This window comes from Mycteria americana, chromosome 1 (assembly GCF_035582795.1).
Source record: "Mycteria americana isolate JAX WOST 10 ecotype Jacksonville Zoo and Gardens chromosome 1, USCA_MyAme_1.0, whole genome shotgun sequence".
Taxonomy (NCBI): domain Eukaryota; kingdom Metazoa; phylum Chordata; class Aves; order Ciconiiformes; family Ciconiidae; genus Mycteria; species Mycteria americana.
In genome coordinates, this window is record NC_134365.1 from 95149833 (window position 1) to 95166185 (window position 16353).

General features: G+C 51.3%; 1 protein-coding gene across 8 annotated transcripts in view; it reads right to left on the reverse strand.

The window, feature by feature from the left end:
• Nucleotides 1-780: 780 nt before the first annotated feature.
• Nucleotides 781-16353, reverse strand: part of BOC (BOC cell adhesion associated, oncogene regulated) — a 56373-nt gene continuing 40800 nt past the window's right edge. The window contains exons 5-19 of one of the 8 annotated variants that reach the window (XM_075513130.1): nt 15875-16018; nt 15151-15444; nt 14062-14334; nt 13058-13356; nt 10089-10248; nt 9051-9161; nt 7617-7823; nt 6610-6791; nt 5365-5470; nt 5051-5173; nt 4189-4410; nt 3560-3786; nt 2884-2963; nt 2073-2266; nt 781-1489 (exon numbers count right to left, since the gene is read on the reverse strand). In XM_075513130.1, coding sequence (XP_075369245.1) covers nt 1305-1489; nt 2073-2266; nt 2884-2963; nt 3560-3786; nt 4189-4410; nt 5051-5173; nt 5365-5470; nt 6610-6791; nt 7617-7823; nt 9051-9161; nt 10089-10248; nt 13058-13356; nt 14062-14334; nt 15151-15444; nt 15875-16018 — 2807 coding nt within the window. In that variant the 3' untranslated portion in view covers nt 781-1304. The other 7 variants (XM_075513112.1, XM_075513120.1, XM_075513102.1 and 4 more) reach the window with 7 other exon arrangements.

A 16353-nucleotide genomic window follows, 5' to 3' on the forward strand; every position in this document is an offset into this window, starting at 1 on the left:
GTATGGTGGCAGTCCGTGATCATTTACAGCACTTACCCTGTCTTACTGTGAAAACTTCCTTCAACGCTGAAGCGGAGGCGTTGTGTTGCGCTGTTCTGCCAGTGCAAAGTTTCTGAGGATATGCAGGGAGGCTTGGGGTTTGTTGCTAGTTTTTAATTAACTAGACTGAACAACCTGCAGCTGCTCTTGCTCTTCCTCCCCACTCCCTGCCTTTTGCCACTGGTCTTTGTACACTAGACAGAGGAGCCTTCGGCCAGGATCCAACCATATCCCAGCCAGGCACAAGAACTGCCCCTGCTGGCCCCAGCACAACTGAATGAATGGTACTTGTGCTGCCTGCCTTTTCAGTTGGTCCCTATGAAGGTGCTGAGCATCCTCTGTTTCCTTAAGGGAAAAAAACCCCGTCCTTATCCACAGGCCTGGGTGCTGAAAGCTGTTGAAGCTGGAAAACCACAGGATGGGGGGTGGGGGATAAGGAAACAAAATTTGCAGAGACTGGGGTGTCTATCTACCCCTCTCCCTCCCCATCACCAAACTCATGCAGCTGTCCTTGGAGATAAATGAGAATTTCCTCTAGCTGTGCTCCTCACTAGAAGTTTCATGTCACTTAACTGGCACAGGTAGTGACTGTCCCTCTTCTCCTGAGCTCAGCATTGAGAAGACTCACATGGGTGGCTATTTGGAAAACTGTAACTGCAGGAAAATGTTACCTTTCCCCAGGTGTCCTGCAAGTAAAAAAGAGTAGGTTCATTCTGTGGGAGGATTTAGCATACAGCCAGCCACAGAAAAGACTAAAGCCTTTATTTTAGATGTTAAAGCGTGGGTTTGTCTTTACAGATATGCGGCTGCAGATGGCGTGTAGGTGAAGGGTTGTTTAAGTTGATTAGGCAGAGTGCATAACTCCAGTCCATTCACAGGAGCGTGTTCCTGGGACAAACCTTCCTTTGGGGGAGAGGAAAAGACCTTTTTGACAGCATTATCTTTCATGAAGCCCTCGCTGCAAGAGGGTGCTAGATCTTGGTGGTGGCAGCTCTGTTTGGACCCATGTCCTGCAATGTCTCTTGTGCTGCTGTTTCAATCTTGTGCTCTGATGAACAGCCTGGTGCCATAGATAGCTGCTGCCTTGTTTCTTGGGCCCTCCTGCGACCTTGCTGAGGATGCCTTCTGTCTCCATAGCATTATAAAAGGCACATATACATCTATATACAAGTGCATAAATATATAAATAGGGGTGTTATACAAAAATAAATACCCATTCTCTTTTTCTCTTTGGAGTAAGTCTTTTGCAAAACGCAGCTTGGTCCCTAGCTAGTAGGAGAATGAGTCTCTAAGGACCTCAGTGGTGGCAGGCTGCTGTTCAGATGTCTTGGTAGGTCCTGACCCAAAGATGTGATCACTGGATTCTGGGGATGGAGATCTCCTCTGGACTGGCAGCAATCTAGTCTTTCTACCTCTTCAACTGGCACAAGGCCTAGGCAGCAAGGGCTTCCTGAAAGGGAAAGGAGCGAGAAACGATTACAAGGCATACAGAAATGAGAGATGCTGTGGTAGCTTTCTAGTCAACAGTCCACTTTATGAGGATAGGTACTCTCATCAAAGAGGAAGAACTGCATTCTGAAAGTCCTGACCGCATGGGAATTTGATCCTACGCTTGCACACAAAAAGCTCGATCCACACTACAGGGGTGGATGAAGGGATCAGGTCCTAGGGAGGTGGATTCACATAATTTTTCAGGGACCTTGCTGTTTTACTGGTGGTCTGGAAAATGCAAAATTAAGAAGGACTAAAGGACAGTGTCTCTGCAACTGGAGGTGGGCATGTGCCCTTCCAGCAGCATACAGCCCCAGCTTTTGGAGAAATGAGAAATGTGTGCTATAAAACTGAGGCAATTTACAGTCCCCACCTGCTAGTGTGGCCTTTCCATGCTGTTGTTCTATGCAGTGTTAAAACTGTTCCTGGACTGCAGAAGCAAGCATGAACAGAGCCATCAAAGGCTCTACAGTGAGATTTCCCTTCAAGTTCAGCCTAAAACAATGAGATGAAGCAAGCACTGAGTTTTCCAGACCACTGACCTTGGTGGAACAGAGGATCCCGTCGACCATCCAGGCTAGGGCCTCCTACTTTGCTGCTCATCACTGGATGATGGAGGCCAACAAAGTGCTCTTGAAGGTGAGGACAGTCATCTTGTGGCTGAAGAAGCTGGTGAGTGGAGTCATCTGGGAGACTGTAGAGGAAAGAGCTGTCTTCTGTTCTTGAGTTGGGCAATCTGGGGAAGCAGACAAAGACGTTTAGCACTATTAACAGAGCCTTCCTCCTTGAAAGATACGACCTATGTAACACCTCAACCAGCTGCATCAATGCAATGACACAGAGCATTCCTAAATGAGGGGAAGAGCAGAAATTGGGATGTGCTTGTGGGATGGGAATGAGGTGATGGGACCTGGTATCCACGATTCAACATCTAGTGAGTGCCTCCCAGGGACCATGGGAATAATGACTTGATGCCTCAACAGCAAGACATGAAGCACCTGCAATTGGACCCTGGCCAGATTCTGGGGCAGCTGTTTATCACCATCCAGTCACAGATGTTAGCTTCTCTCATCCTTCTTTTCAGTCTCCCACTTAGGAGCAGGGGGAGGAAAAGAGGGCAGGGGAAGTAGGTCTTGGCCATCTCTACAATTAAATTATCCCTCCCTCAAACCATAAGAGGAATGAGCTGTACAAAGAGAATTTAGACCAAGAAGGCCTAGTGCTGGAGCATGGATTTGTTTTCCAAGTGAATTGGGATAGATGGGAGCATGGTGAGGGCGAGCTTTTTGAGCAGGTACTCTTGTGGGTCCTGCTGGATTGTTCCACCCTCCCCCTCCACAAGCCAGGACTAACCTGGAGGGCTGGTAGTCTTGCTGGGCATTCCCGTTTTGCAGCACTCTCGCCTGCAGCAAGGCGTTGGTCTCCTCATGTGACTGGAAGGAGAGAGAGGGAGTCTCAGTAGAGCAACGCCACACAGCAGCATTAAGAGGCAGGTGTTGATCTAGGAGCCAGAGCCACGGGGCAGACTGGTGAAGCTCTTATGACAGAAGGCAGAGAAAGCTTAAACCGCTTCTTTTGCTACAGAGGACAGAGTGGAACTGAGCACTGAAAAACTCACTTCACGCTTACTGCTGAATCAATGGGGGATGATAACCAATTTATAGCCTCAGCTGTGGCACTGCCTTGGCCTGTGTTACTATTTACACACAGAGTCCTCAACATTGTCAGTCCCTGTGAGCTTTGCTCAGGAGAAAGAGGAACCGTTCCCTTAAGAGTAGCCTTTGCTCACTGCCTCCTCCATACTTAGAGCCACTGCCCCAAGAAACCACCTCTTCACCAGTGTTTTGGAGACGATCCTGTTCCTCCCATGTCTCAGACTCCACTGTAAAGGGGAAATCTCTTTTAAGAAGCCAGTCTTGCCACTTCCATGTGCTGCAAAGGGTGCCATGCGTGTCTGGAGAAGCCCTCTCACTGCAACCACAACCACAGCTCATGTCAAACCAACTGTTAACCACAGGTGCGGACATACCTGTGGCACTTCATCTGGACTGTAATCTCGGGGCTTGGTGTTTGCATAGCCCACTCCTGCAGTGGGGCAGATGCCATTCAGATGTGCTCCGTTGGCGTAGGGCTGCCCGTTAACATAGGGATGTCCATTGGCACGAGGAGCAGAGATGCCCCTCAGAGGCACCATGGTGTACTGGCAAGATGATACCAGCAGCCCAGCTCCTGGGAAGCCCATGTCGATGGTTTGCTCTGCAGAGGGAAGAAAAAGAAAATCTGAGGCCAAAAGCAGAGGTAAAGTTGAGCTTCCTGAAGCTCAGCAGGGATAATGTTAGGCTGTCCTATCAGGCAGCTGTTTTGGCACCCAAAGCACCCTTGGAGACAAATGGTGGAAAGGGGCCCTACATGAAGGAAAAGGGAGTGCCCCTTTCCACCTGCTCTAGTCCCAGGGTTCCTTCTCAGCAAGGTAAGCAGGACAAGGGACAAACGGTGGCCTTTGTCTTTATCGGGTTCCACAGGACATTTCGGATTTGCCCTTTGCCCACCCTCTCCTTGCTTCCCAGAATGTGCAGCCCTCATATTTTGGGTGTTTGACCCAACTACCCACAGAGCAGAGCGTATCTTGTAAATGAGGCCTCAAGAAAGAACTCTTACTCTGCTTGGACCAGGCTCTCCAGAGGCAAAAGGGGATGAAGGCCACGATGAGGAGTACGATAGAGCCCAGCACGACGCCTACAATCAAGTATGGCAAGTCGCTGGATCGGGCCACCATGGCTCCTGTCCCGAGGCCACTGTGCCCACCACTGAGTGGGGGATGCTGCTGGGGGGGCACTGTTGAAGGTGGAAGGCGACCTGGCAGACCAAGAGACTTCCGAGCTGTGAAGGGAAGAGAGAGAGAGTATTAGACACAGACATGGCGGGTGGAAGAACACGCTCCAGGATGTCTGCACTGCTCTGGAGTGGACAGACTTCTACAGTGGCTTTAAAGAAGTGCTCCTGGATGCCAGTGGATTTCCTAGACTGATGCATATTGCAGTACAGACAAGTCCTTTGTGCTTGGCTTACAGATCTGCCAGGCTCTTGGGCTGCTAACGCAAAAGGAAAGAGGAAAATAGCTTCTCCAAAACACGCACTTAGACTTAATGCTGTTCCTCTCATGACAGTGCAGATGCCTGGAAGACAACATGGGACCTGCTTGTAACCAAACACAGGAGTTTGGAACAGCAAGGGAAAGTTAGCCCTTCTGGTTCTAGTCACCATCTATGTGACACTTAGGAAAACAAATGGTAACTACTCCTCTGAGGGAAATGGTGATGGACTCTGCACAAGGGATCTGAGTACTGGTATGGGTATATACACATACTGAGCAACAGCATCAACAAACCTACGCTTCTCTTCTCCCCAGTGCTGCCTCCATCTCCTTGCCTGAGCCTGGATGACGCACCGTCAGGCAGGGTTGATACCTGCCTTGCTGTGCTGGGCTCCACTCCCAGAGGTGCCCTGTGAAGCTGGTTACCTTTGGTTTCACAGATCATCACGTTGCTGAACTCGCTTTCACCACCCTCGTTGAAGCACTGCATCTTAATGTCATACGAGGTCTCTGGCTGCAGGTGGCTGATGGAATGCCAGTACCGATCTCCTGAGGAGGGAACACACACAGGGTGCTATTAGCTTCCTCAGGGAACACGCAGCCAGCCCAGCTCTGCAGCAGTGCCAGGTAAAGCAGGCCTGGACAGCAGCAGCCTTGTGCCTTTTGTGCACAGGGCTCCTTCTGGCCAAGTACTCTTCCAGGAGGAACTAACAGCTGGGACCAGTCTCCCAATATCCTACCTTCCACCACGTCCTTCTTGTAGTCGCTGTCGTTGTCACTGTCAGTGGGGCGGTAGTAAATATAAAAACCATGGATGGGAGTGTTGTTGTTGCTGGCTGGGATATACTGCAGAGAATGGGAGGAAGAGCAGAAATTAGGAGAGATGTCTGTGCTCCATATGGTACCTATTGTGAGGAGCACTGGGGATAAAAGGGATGGGACAGGAGGAAGACCCAGCAGAGGGATCTTCCTTGTGTTGCCACTGGTTTGTACAGTAAAGGCTTCCTTCCAAGAGCTTGGTGCTGTTGTATACTCTCCCACCTCGCTTCTCTCAGGTAACAGACAAGCCATGAGTCTGGTCCTGTCACCCCAAGCATCCAGCACTCTGCTCCCTCTCAGCAGCCGCAGCCAATGCTTCAGAGAAAAAATTCCTCAGCAACAGTGACTCAGCTGGGCAAGGACAAGCACACTTTCACCTTGACTCCAATAGGCTCATGGCTTCCAGACAAACTGCATCTTGCCACGAACCAGTGAATGCAGGACTCTCCTGTTTCTGAGGACAGCTCTGTTCCTCCCCCACCGAGGGCAGTACTCTCCCAGCTCCATCTGTTCTTGCTGTCTTTCACCCAGTATTTTATCAGCTACTGTTTGTGTTTAAATGAACAGCAGTGCCCATCCTGCCCTCTAGCAATTTCTGGCTAGAAGTAGCTGGGAGAGAAGAGGGCAATGCCTCCCTCTAAGTAAGCGCTAAGCTGTTGGAAACACTTGCATCTGGGCTTGTGATCCAAAAGATCCTGCCCACTCCTAAAAATCCTCTGGGGTGGACTGCTGTAAATTATCAGCAGCACTTGGGACTGCTACCCAGCAAGTGGGAGTGAAGGACATATCTGCTGGAAACTACTGGGATAGACAGAGGTGCTAATGGATTCCAGGAATTTGGCCAGGAGAGCAAGCAGCTGCCCCGTGCGTTGTTGAACTGTGCTTGTTGAACAAAATGGTCAAGACCCTGAGGTTATCCGCTGAAATGCCTCCTGTGTACAATGTTGGATTCAGATGAAAACGGTTTCCTAGGCTCTCTGACTTCCCCCACTTCTATGTGGCCCAAGCCCAGTCCTCCTTTGCTGGAGGGAGCTATTGGATCCCAGATCTATTTGTGCTGGTGACAGGCTCCAGTGTGGTAACCTGGAAAATGTGTAAGCTGGGCAAGTGGCACCCACACACCTGCTTCCTGCACATTCAGAGATCTCCGCCCCTACAAACCTTACCATCCACTTCAGCATGATGGTGGTCTCATTGATGGCATCTGTGAAGGTGATGTACGGCCCGGCCACAGGGCGCTCATAGACTCGGTTGCTGTACCCAGACACCACATATGGCCGAGACGCCGCACTGGGCTCGCTCTCTCCCAGGATGTTCAGTGCCCGGACACGGAATTTATAGGATGTGCCTAGGGGAAAAATGGGAAATAAAAGACTTGCAGAGACTGGAGTCTTCCAAGACTTCTACTGTCAGCACAGGCCTGACTGTGGAGAGGGGCTACACCTTCTCCAGAAGGCAGAGAGCCTACAGAGAGGTTTTGATCAAAGTACAAACACCGAATGGCCAGATTTCAGCCATGTGCTAGGTGGAGCCTGCTTTTATTTGCCTTCCCCAATTCCCGTCTGGATGCTCTAGAGGTCAGGTAGCAGTTCTGAAAGGTGTGTGGGTGGATTCAGAGATGCCTGAAAGGATGTCCTGACCCAAAAGCAGGTATGGGAAGGTGTCCTTCCTCTACTACATGGAAATTAAGTACACAAACATCAGTTAAAAGCAAAAAGCCTAAATAATTTTTACCCAAACATTGTTTTACTGGTTTTTAAGTTGGGGTAGATATGTTGCCCTTTTAAGCTGTCCAGCTCAGTGATGCTGCCTGTTCTCATGTGAAGTGCAATGGGAATTGTGTGCCCATCTGTCTTGCCTGTGGCTAAGGAAAGTTCTGTCCTCTCTAGTAAATGGCAAAACCAAATGCCTTTAGTAACTATATCCTGTAATGCAGAAAAGCATGTGCAAGCCTCCCTGAGGGAGGTCAAATCTATGCTGGTCTTTGCAGCTGGAGAAATTGGAGAAGCATCTGCAGCTTTTCCCCATGCATGTAAGGCTGGAGCTGGGGAGGCTTTGTTTTGCTCGCACATGCCGGGGCTAAGCATGACGTGACAGATGGCTAACCATCCTACAGGGACTGCACAGCTTTCCTACAGACCTCCAGGAAGGAGCGAGGAGAACACCTGCCTACCTTTCTCCAGGCCTGGGATTTCCACAGAGAGGCGAGAGGGAGGAATGTCACTGGTGGCCAGGACCCAGTCTCCCAACTTCTTCAATTTCTTATATTCCACACGGAAAGACTGGATGGGGAACCCGCCATTCCCACGGGGGATCCAGGTCACGTACACAGATGTCTCTGATGCCATGGAGATGGTTGGACGGTCTGGTGCCTCTGGAGCTGCAAGAGGCACAGAAGGACATCAGGACATGAAACACATTCCTCTTGCCCTGTCTGGAGGATCCTGTAGCTCAGAGGTACGTGGGTGAAGGACTACCTGCATTGCACCCACCCATATACTCTTTAAGGCCTCTTCTTTCTGCCTCTTTGTTAGAGCTGGCACCCCCAAATCCTCACTCCTTTCAGTTTGTGCCCTGCAAACACCTTTTACTCCTGCTTGCGTCTTGCTCCTTCTCCACTCCCAACTCAAGTAGGATGCGACAAGGTTTGAGGTGTGTACACCCATCATGGGAGGGAGAGCAGCGAGAGCTGTGGATGCAGGGCTGGAGATAGAGGAAAAGGCCTGGCTGATGTGGAAGCAGTGAGCAGGGGGAGACTGACACTGGGGACAGACAAGTGTAGGAGATGAAAACAGGAGAGACTGAGAAGAACCAGCTGAGGAGGAAATAGGGAAAAGTTTTGAACTGTAGAAATGTAATTTGATAAGAAAACAATCAAAAGATGGGAGGGAAAGAGGTGAACGGAGCTGTGGAGATGAAAGAAAAGGCAACACATGAATGAGTGTGGGGGATTGAAGGTGGGAACTTCACAGAAAGGATAAGGATTGAAGGAGAGAATTTCACAGAAAGGATAATGGCACTGGTGAATAATAGTAATGGCAGACACAAGGTGGGAAACAATGAATTCGATTTACCAGTAAGGAACTGATGTTTCTCCAGTGCAGCAAAATACCCAAACGGAGCACCCTCCACCCCTAGAACGGGCACTAACCGCCCCTTGTCAGGGCTTGGCTGCGAGAGGAGGATGCCAGGACCTGCAGGGACTTAGTTCGCCTTTCTCCCTCGCATTCTCCCAGCACCCACTGGTGCACGGCAGCTTGTTGGTCCTGCGCACCACACATTCACAGACTTCACAACAGGGCTTTCTGAACCCTCCATGTGAAACTCGGCAGGAGACAGAGGGTTTCTGACAAGCCCTTGCATTACCAGTGGGGACAGGCAGTGGGATCAGCCTGCTCTCCTAAGACAGACTGCCTGCCAAGTGCAGTAGCAGGGGTGTCCAAGAAGGACCTCTCCTTGTCAGCAGCTAGAGACCACTCATCCAGCTTTGCACAATCTTGCTTTACCCAGTGGAGACTTCAACCCCAGCACGTCCTGGCCACTGCCACCCACAAGAGATCCAGCACCCCTTGCCCTCCCTCCTTGCCCAGTTCAGGGAGGGCCTTACGGGACAGACGGCTGTTGTCGGACTGGTTACTGCTCTGAGTGCTTGTGCCTGGGTCATCCCTCTGGATTTGCTGCTCTTTGCTGGCAACAATCTCTGGTTTTGGGCGCCGGCCTGTGCAGAAGGGAGAGGTGGCATCAGAGTTAATGGAGACGTGTTAATGGAGAGTTAATCAGACATGGAGACACGGCTCAGAGTTAATTTTTGCTGTGATGAGCAAAGAAAATATTCCCAGCCATGATGCCAAGGTAGGTATTCTCTGGACTCAAATGGCCCTAGGGGTTCAAAGCACTCAACCTGCAGGCAAGAACTAAAGCTAAAGGGGCAGATTTGTTCAACTGTTAATAGGTCCCCCTCATATTTAATTTTCTAAAACTTTTAATTGTTTTCTTGAAATGTTGCTAGATTTCTGCCTGAGAAGGTAGTAATTAGCACAAGACGGGGGCCTGAGGGGAGATGTGAGCAAGCCCACCACCATGGGGAACGTTGCTACAAAGGGAATGCCATTCCCCATACCTGCTGGAGACAGGAAAAGCAGCCAGGGGACAGGGAGACTTAGCGTAGATGTTTGGAACATCCTTTTAGTGGCAAAGACAGCTCAGCACCAAGCAGACTGCGTGGGAAGGCTTGGAGTTTCCTTTAGGGCAGGTCAAGCTTTTCAGGACAGATTAGACAAACACCTGTTGGGAACAACCCCCACAGACTGATCCTGTCTCCAGGCAGAGGATGGATTAAATGACCTCCTGACATCCCCGCCAGACCTATTTTCTATGGTTCTGCATGTGTCCAGCGGAGACACCAAGGGAAGAAAGGACTTACTCCAACCCAGGCAGACCTGACTTTCCCCATCCCATTTCAATCCCACCCTCCACTTTCCCTTCTGACAGAGTTGCTCTAAGCTGAGGGCAGATGGGTTTCCAGAGCAGAAACAGCCCCTTTGTCCTAAGGCTGGTGCCTGTGCCTCAGGGCTGGGGTAGGACATCTCGGAGGGGCCCTCCCCTGACTCAGAGCAAAACACCCAGGGAAAGGTTTGACCTTTACCAGTCCGGAAGGTCACCATGGCCGTCTGTCCCTCGCCGGCACAGTTGTGAGCGGCCATCTCCACCTCATAGAGGCTCCCAGGGTCCAGCCTGGTGAGGGTCAGGCGGTGCTGCGAGGCTGGGACATCCCTCACTGCCCAGCTGTCCGAGGCGTTGGTGACCTGCTGAGAGACCAACGCAGGCGTTGCAAAGCTGGGGGCAGGCTGGGCTTCTTGCCTGCACCGAGCTCAGAAACTTTCATGACAGGTTGTGTATCAACCAGGGCTACCTTCCCTGCCCGGAGGCCAGTTCCCTGTCTGCAAAGGAGGGAGATGTTTCCAGCCTGATTTTGCAAAGCTGAAGGATTCAGGTATAAGCAGGACAAGTCACCAAGCACCAGGGTGTTTTCTTGACCCCAGAGGTTCACTCAGCCCCGTTCTGTCCGCTGGTCCCCTCTGATACCACTGCCCCTCAACGTGTGTAAAGCTCTGGAGCAGGTGTGCCCAACAAAAGGCAGCATTAGCCAGAGACTTGAACTGCTTTAGGAGCCAAAACTCTCCTGCAGCCCAGCTGCTGAGCTGCTCATTTAGATGCTGGCCATTTCCATGGGATGAGGTACCCAGACACCACATTGGTCATCTGGACCTAAATCATTTGACTAACCGCTTTTTATCCAGTTTTATCCAGCCTCCTCGCTGGCACCTCCTGGCTGAAATGAGGAACCGTAACGTTTGAGCACAGGTTTCTGCAGGGAAAAGACCGTGTATGGCCATGGCCCCCAGAAAGGCTTGGAAACACAGTTCGTTTTTTGGTGATGCCATGATGCCCCATGTGGAGGGGGAGGGAAGGTGGGACCTTCCTCCTCCTCCCCAGCTGCAAGGATAATATTTTTGCAGGCAAATAGGCAGGACACTGAAGTGACCCGGTGCTGAAAGGAGCATTAGCAATGCAGGCAATGCAACAAAACGGAAATGCCAAGACTCTGCCGTATCATTCATCTTCTCCAAGCGTTTGACACTGACTGATTAATGCCTGCCTCGTTTTATTTTTATTCCGGAGCCCACGGAGTTGTGAGGCCAGGGAGGGGAGCCCTAAAGACTGCTTTCCTAAAGGCTGCTTTTCCTAATGCTTTCCTAATATCCAGGAAAGAAAAAGAGAAATTCTTAAGAAACAAAGATAACGTCTGCATGGCATCTGACTGCTTACAGGCTGCTGAGATTGTAGGGGCAGCATAAGAGCAGGGGAAAAAGAGACATCCGCAGATATTTTCCAGAGGAGAACAGACCCTTGCCCAGTACAAATGTAAGCCTTCTGTCAGTAGGTTTTACTTTCCTTATAGCCATCTTTCACACAAAGAGCCTTTTCTTTTGTTGCTGAATTGATTCCTTCCCTCTCTGCACACATGCTTTTCCAGTCAGGGATGTCAAAACCAGATCATTATATAACTTGATCCTAAGGATCTCTGATAGAAAGAGACTCTTTCTAAACAAGTTTAAGGGTTACTGGGACTAATTCCTTTCCACACAATCCTTAAGCATCCTAAGAAAAGAGACTCCAGCTGAGAATTTGGACTACACTGAAAACATATTACTGCAAACTGCAGTGACCCACGGTGACCTCCACTGCCCTACAGCCCCTTCCAGGTGAAGCGCTGAAAAACAAAATATGGACAAACTCCAGCCTGCAAGTTAAGATCGCATGCAGAAGTGGTAGTTACATGATACACCATTGGGGGACAAATCCCTTCTTGGCAGACAACCAGAGCCAATAGTCTGGTGAGGCTTTTGGCATCTTTTTTTTTTTATTTAAGCTTGCCCTATTGTATTCTTGTGTTGGCATCTTCTGCCTTTGTTTTGAAGGGCTCTTTAAAGAGATGGTTAGCTGAAACCCTCAGCTTAAGTTTTGTTTAGAAAGAAATCAAGGATGTGTAGGGATTATAACAGCCTCCTATTATACCATATTTTCACAAAATCAAACAATTGTAGGAAAATAGATACATATATTCACATATAATTGAAAACGGTGCCTTGCAGTGGCTGGGAATCCAAAACATGTGAGATCTGGAATGTACTCAAACCCCAAAGCAAAACCTGCCTCTCTACTCAACTCCCTGCCTACACAAAGGAAATACAAGCAGCAAACAGATAAATTCAAGCCCCTTTTTTCCCACTTATCCCCAGCAAAATGGGATGAGATGCTCTCAAAGCAGAATTTTTACCTCAACAATGCTTTGCTATTTAGAGAAACTGCTGGGCTAGTTTCTCTAAAGAAACTGCTTTAGCAGCGAAACTGCTACAGCTCTGCCTGCACTCTGCCCGTGGTGCTGAGAAGCACCGCAGAGGGCAGGAGCCTGTGGGCTCAAGCAGGGCTCGGCAGCGCGCTGTGTGCTCACGCTGTGCCACCAGCCAAGAGACATGCTCAATAGGGCACTGCCTTTCAGCTTCCAGAATAAAACTGGTGGTTGAGGACCTTCCCAGAGGATTTAGCATGGCTGTGACAGCTCTCTGCCTGCTCCTCACAGTCACTGAGTGTGGGTGCTTCAGCGCTGCTGAGCAGGGCAACTACATGCAGCAGAGAGAGGCTGCTGCTCTGTGTCCTGCAGCCCAAGCCTTTCAAGGCAGAGGTGTTCCTGAAGACAAAAGCATTACAGAGCAAGTCACTGTGCAGTCTGCCCTCGGGACTTCCTACTTGTGTAAGCACACGACTGGGAATTGGAAGCTCTTCAGACTGGAAATACATGTGTGTGCATACGCCCTCTGCGTACTTAGGCAGATGGGCACCACTATGGGCTCTTCTTGGACAACTCGGCAAACCTCCTCAGCAGGCTGAGGCTGCAGCTGAGGAGGTCCCACCAACCAGCACCACCAGTGAGCGATGGGCGCCCCTGCCCCAACGCACCTGCTCACGAGGTGTGAAAACGTGCAGTGAGGCCACCAGCCTGCCTGTGGAACGGCGCAGAGGAAAGATGGGAGCAGGGCGAAACAGCGATACCTTGCGATGCTTCACCACATAATAGAGGATGGGGGCTCTGCTGTCAGGCCGGGGTCTCCACACCAGATCGTAGCTGTCTGTCTTGGATGTCCGGGGAGAACTGAGGATGATGGGGGCCTCGGCTGGAGACACCAGCTCCCTGTTGGCTGCACACTGTGGAGATGCTGCCAGCGGGGTCGTCCCAGGCTTTAGCAGTCCAGCTTTATCCAGGGGCAGCTTTAAGGCACTGTCCCTGGAAGGCGGTGTTGGAGGCTGAGCTGAGCCCAGCGGGGCATCTTGCCCAGGGTTGAGTGTAGCTCCTGAAAGACAAGGTGTCGAGGCAGGGTAAATGCCCATCCCAGTCTGCGGTGAAGGCAGAGCTACGAGCCTCTTGAACCTCTCAGAAGACTGGCACTAAACACCCATTGCAGCACAGGTACCTTAGAGGTATCAGGTCTCAGGCGGTGCTGCCTGCTGTGCCACTCAAGAAGGTGTTGGCAACAATCTCTCCCTCTCCCGCTGTAAACCTAACACACCTCACTGGGGCCTCTCTGAGAACAGGCCTTGGCCACATGGGGCTTCTTCCCTCGCTGAAGCCCCTCCTCTTACCCTGGATAAGTTCAGCAGGGTCCAAGGAAGCAAGTGGTACCTCTCTTACCCCAGGTGAATCCACCCACATCAGCGTTTATGCTCTTGCTCAGTGCAAGCTCAGAGGCAGAGCTGACTATGCCACGGGGTAAGGCACTACCCAGATGTCCTATGCCCCTCATGTAGAGATAGCTCAAGTATGCACACATAGCACTGCACTTAGAAGCAAAACCGCTACCATCTGTTTCTACAGGGAGATACAGAGATCCCAGTCAAAAAAGCACTCAAAGTGTAGGGTAAAAGGGAGGGAAGAGCAGGGCAGCTCAAACACAAGCTGGAGGGTTACGCACCAACTTTATTCTTCTGCTCCCCCTGCTCTTTCCCTGTGTGTTGGGCTCTGGGATTGAACAGTCACAAGCTTGGAGAGAGGGACTTACCTGGCTGGGCTGTCCTCAGTTGCACCATGGCTTGCGCGCTGCCGACCTCGTTCTCCGCCATGCACTGATATATGCCGTCATCCTCGGGCCCCACGCTGACCAGTCGCAGCGCCCTGCGGGAGAGCCGGAGCCGGTGGCTGGCGGAGAGGGGGACGGCATTGCGCAGCCACATGACGGAGGGCTGGGGGTTCCCTCGCACCTCGCAGGTGAACTTGGCGCTCTGGCCCCAGGGAATGATCTGCTGGGACAGCTCCATGGTGACCTCCGGGGGCTCTGTGCAGGGAAGAAACACGGCTGCCGAGTGCCACTTGGCAGGGAGCATGGCATGGTCATGGCTTTGCACTTCCCTCTCTGGCAGGGACAAGGGCAGAGTGATGGATCCTTACCCCACCCTCAAGTCCCACTCCCTTAGTGGGGGCCCACAGGGGTCTGCTTCATTGTGCCTCCCCTTCAGCATCCACATGAACTGCAAGGAGAGGTGGGCCAAGGCCCCCTCAGATGACAGCAGCCACCTACAAGTCCCATTTTTCTGAGCTGAAATGCTACTCTGCAAATTGCGCTTGTGCCAAAACACCACCGGCACCTGGATGAAATGCAATCCAATAAAGCATAGGCTTAGCCTCCCTAATACTTGTGAGAAGGGGAAGGATGCATGGTGGAAATATCTAAGGTGTAGTACCCCTTACGTTTCCCACCCCATAAAGAGCTTCCCTACAGAACAGAGCAAAAAGCAAGTAACTCTGATGTCTTTCCTATGCCAATGTCAAATATGTCTAAGAAGCAGCCAGTCCTCCACTAGAGCGTGGAGAGTTAGCGCAAACCCAGTGCCACAAATGACAAGAGAAGAGCTTCCGCAGGTGAAGGGAGGATCCATCATCTCCAGCTCATGGTGGGAGCCAGGAAGGAGGAGCTACTACCCTCAAGGAAGAATTCATCCCATCTCCCAGAAACTGGAACCGCAAGCAGGGGTTTGCCTTACGTTGTGATTTGTCCAGGGAGAGGAAGAGCACAGCAGCACTAGTATTTTCCCCTGAAAGCACTGGAGAAAGTCCAAGCCCTTCCTGAAACAAGGGCTACAGCAGCACTCACCGAACACCTGCACATTGTAGAAGATGAACGCGGCTCCAGCCTCCCCAACCCCATTGTCAGCCGTGCAGCTGTAGGTCCCCGAGTCCTCCTCACTCGTGGGGTCAATCAGGAGGTTGCTGAGCAGGAAGCGTGTCTTGTTGTACGCGGAGACGCTGGAGCCGTCTTTGGCCCAGGTGACCCGTGGGGGGGGGATCCCACTGGCCACACACTCCAGGATGAGGCTTTGGCCCTTGGTGACAATGATGGTCTGAGCTTCGGGGGGGTAGATTATCCGGGCTGCCTCCGCTGTGGAGCCTGGTGAGGAGAGGAGGAGGAAAGAGGTGGGTGGGACGGAAGGTGGCCAGTTGGAAAGCGCCCTGTGCAGAGTGCAGGTAGGCGTAATGGTAGGGCTAGCGCTGCTCCCCTGCGCTGCGGTAGATAAACGGCAAAGCAGGGCAAGAGGGTCATTCCTTAAGGGATGCGTGCATACAGCAAGAGGTCTTGCCACAGGGCTAAGGGCCTTTGCTCACCCATCACCAAGAACAACTCCTGAGGAGGTACGGCAAACCTAGGGTTGCACACACATACCCCAGGAGCAGACCTTGGGGCCTTCTGCTGCTGGAAAGGAGTTTTCCCAGAAACTGATATCAGTTCACATGGAAGACCAGCTACAATAGCACTGGTACGTGATCCCAGGGCTGGAAGTGCTACAGGGAAGATGTGCAGTGAAGGGAGAGCAGCTTACGTCTCACGCGGAGCCTCTCGCTGGAGACCGAGGTTTTCACCTCCTGCGTCACAGGGTTGTAGGCAGCACATTTATAAGTTCCCTCATCCTCTTGGCTGGCATTGACGATCTGAAGGTTCCCGGATGGCATGATAAGGTAATTGTCTGTAGGGAGAAAAGAGGAGGTGGACACATGGTTATAAAACATGGCCCCCATCTGGAAGAAATGCAGTGCTCTGGAGCAAAGGTGGGCAAGTGGGAAGGGAAAAAACACCACGATAACACTGACAGCACTGAAATGACCCCTTTTGGTTCAAGTATCAGGGGAGCAATGATGCAATGGTGGGAGGAACAGGGCTTTAGGTGAAGCTAGCTTGTCACAAGTACAGGCTGGACTGAAGCTGCAAAATTCAGATCCAAATTTAGAAAATTTCCCCAAATTCAAAAGTTGCATTTATCCACGCTGGGTTAAAGGAGCACTTCACGGACGTATGGAGATG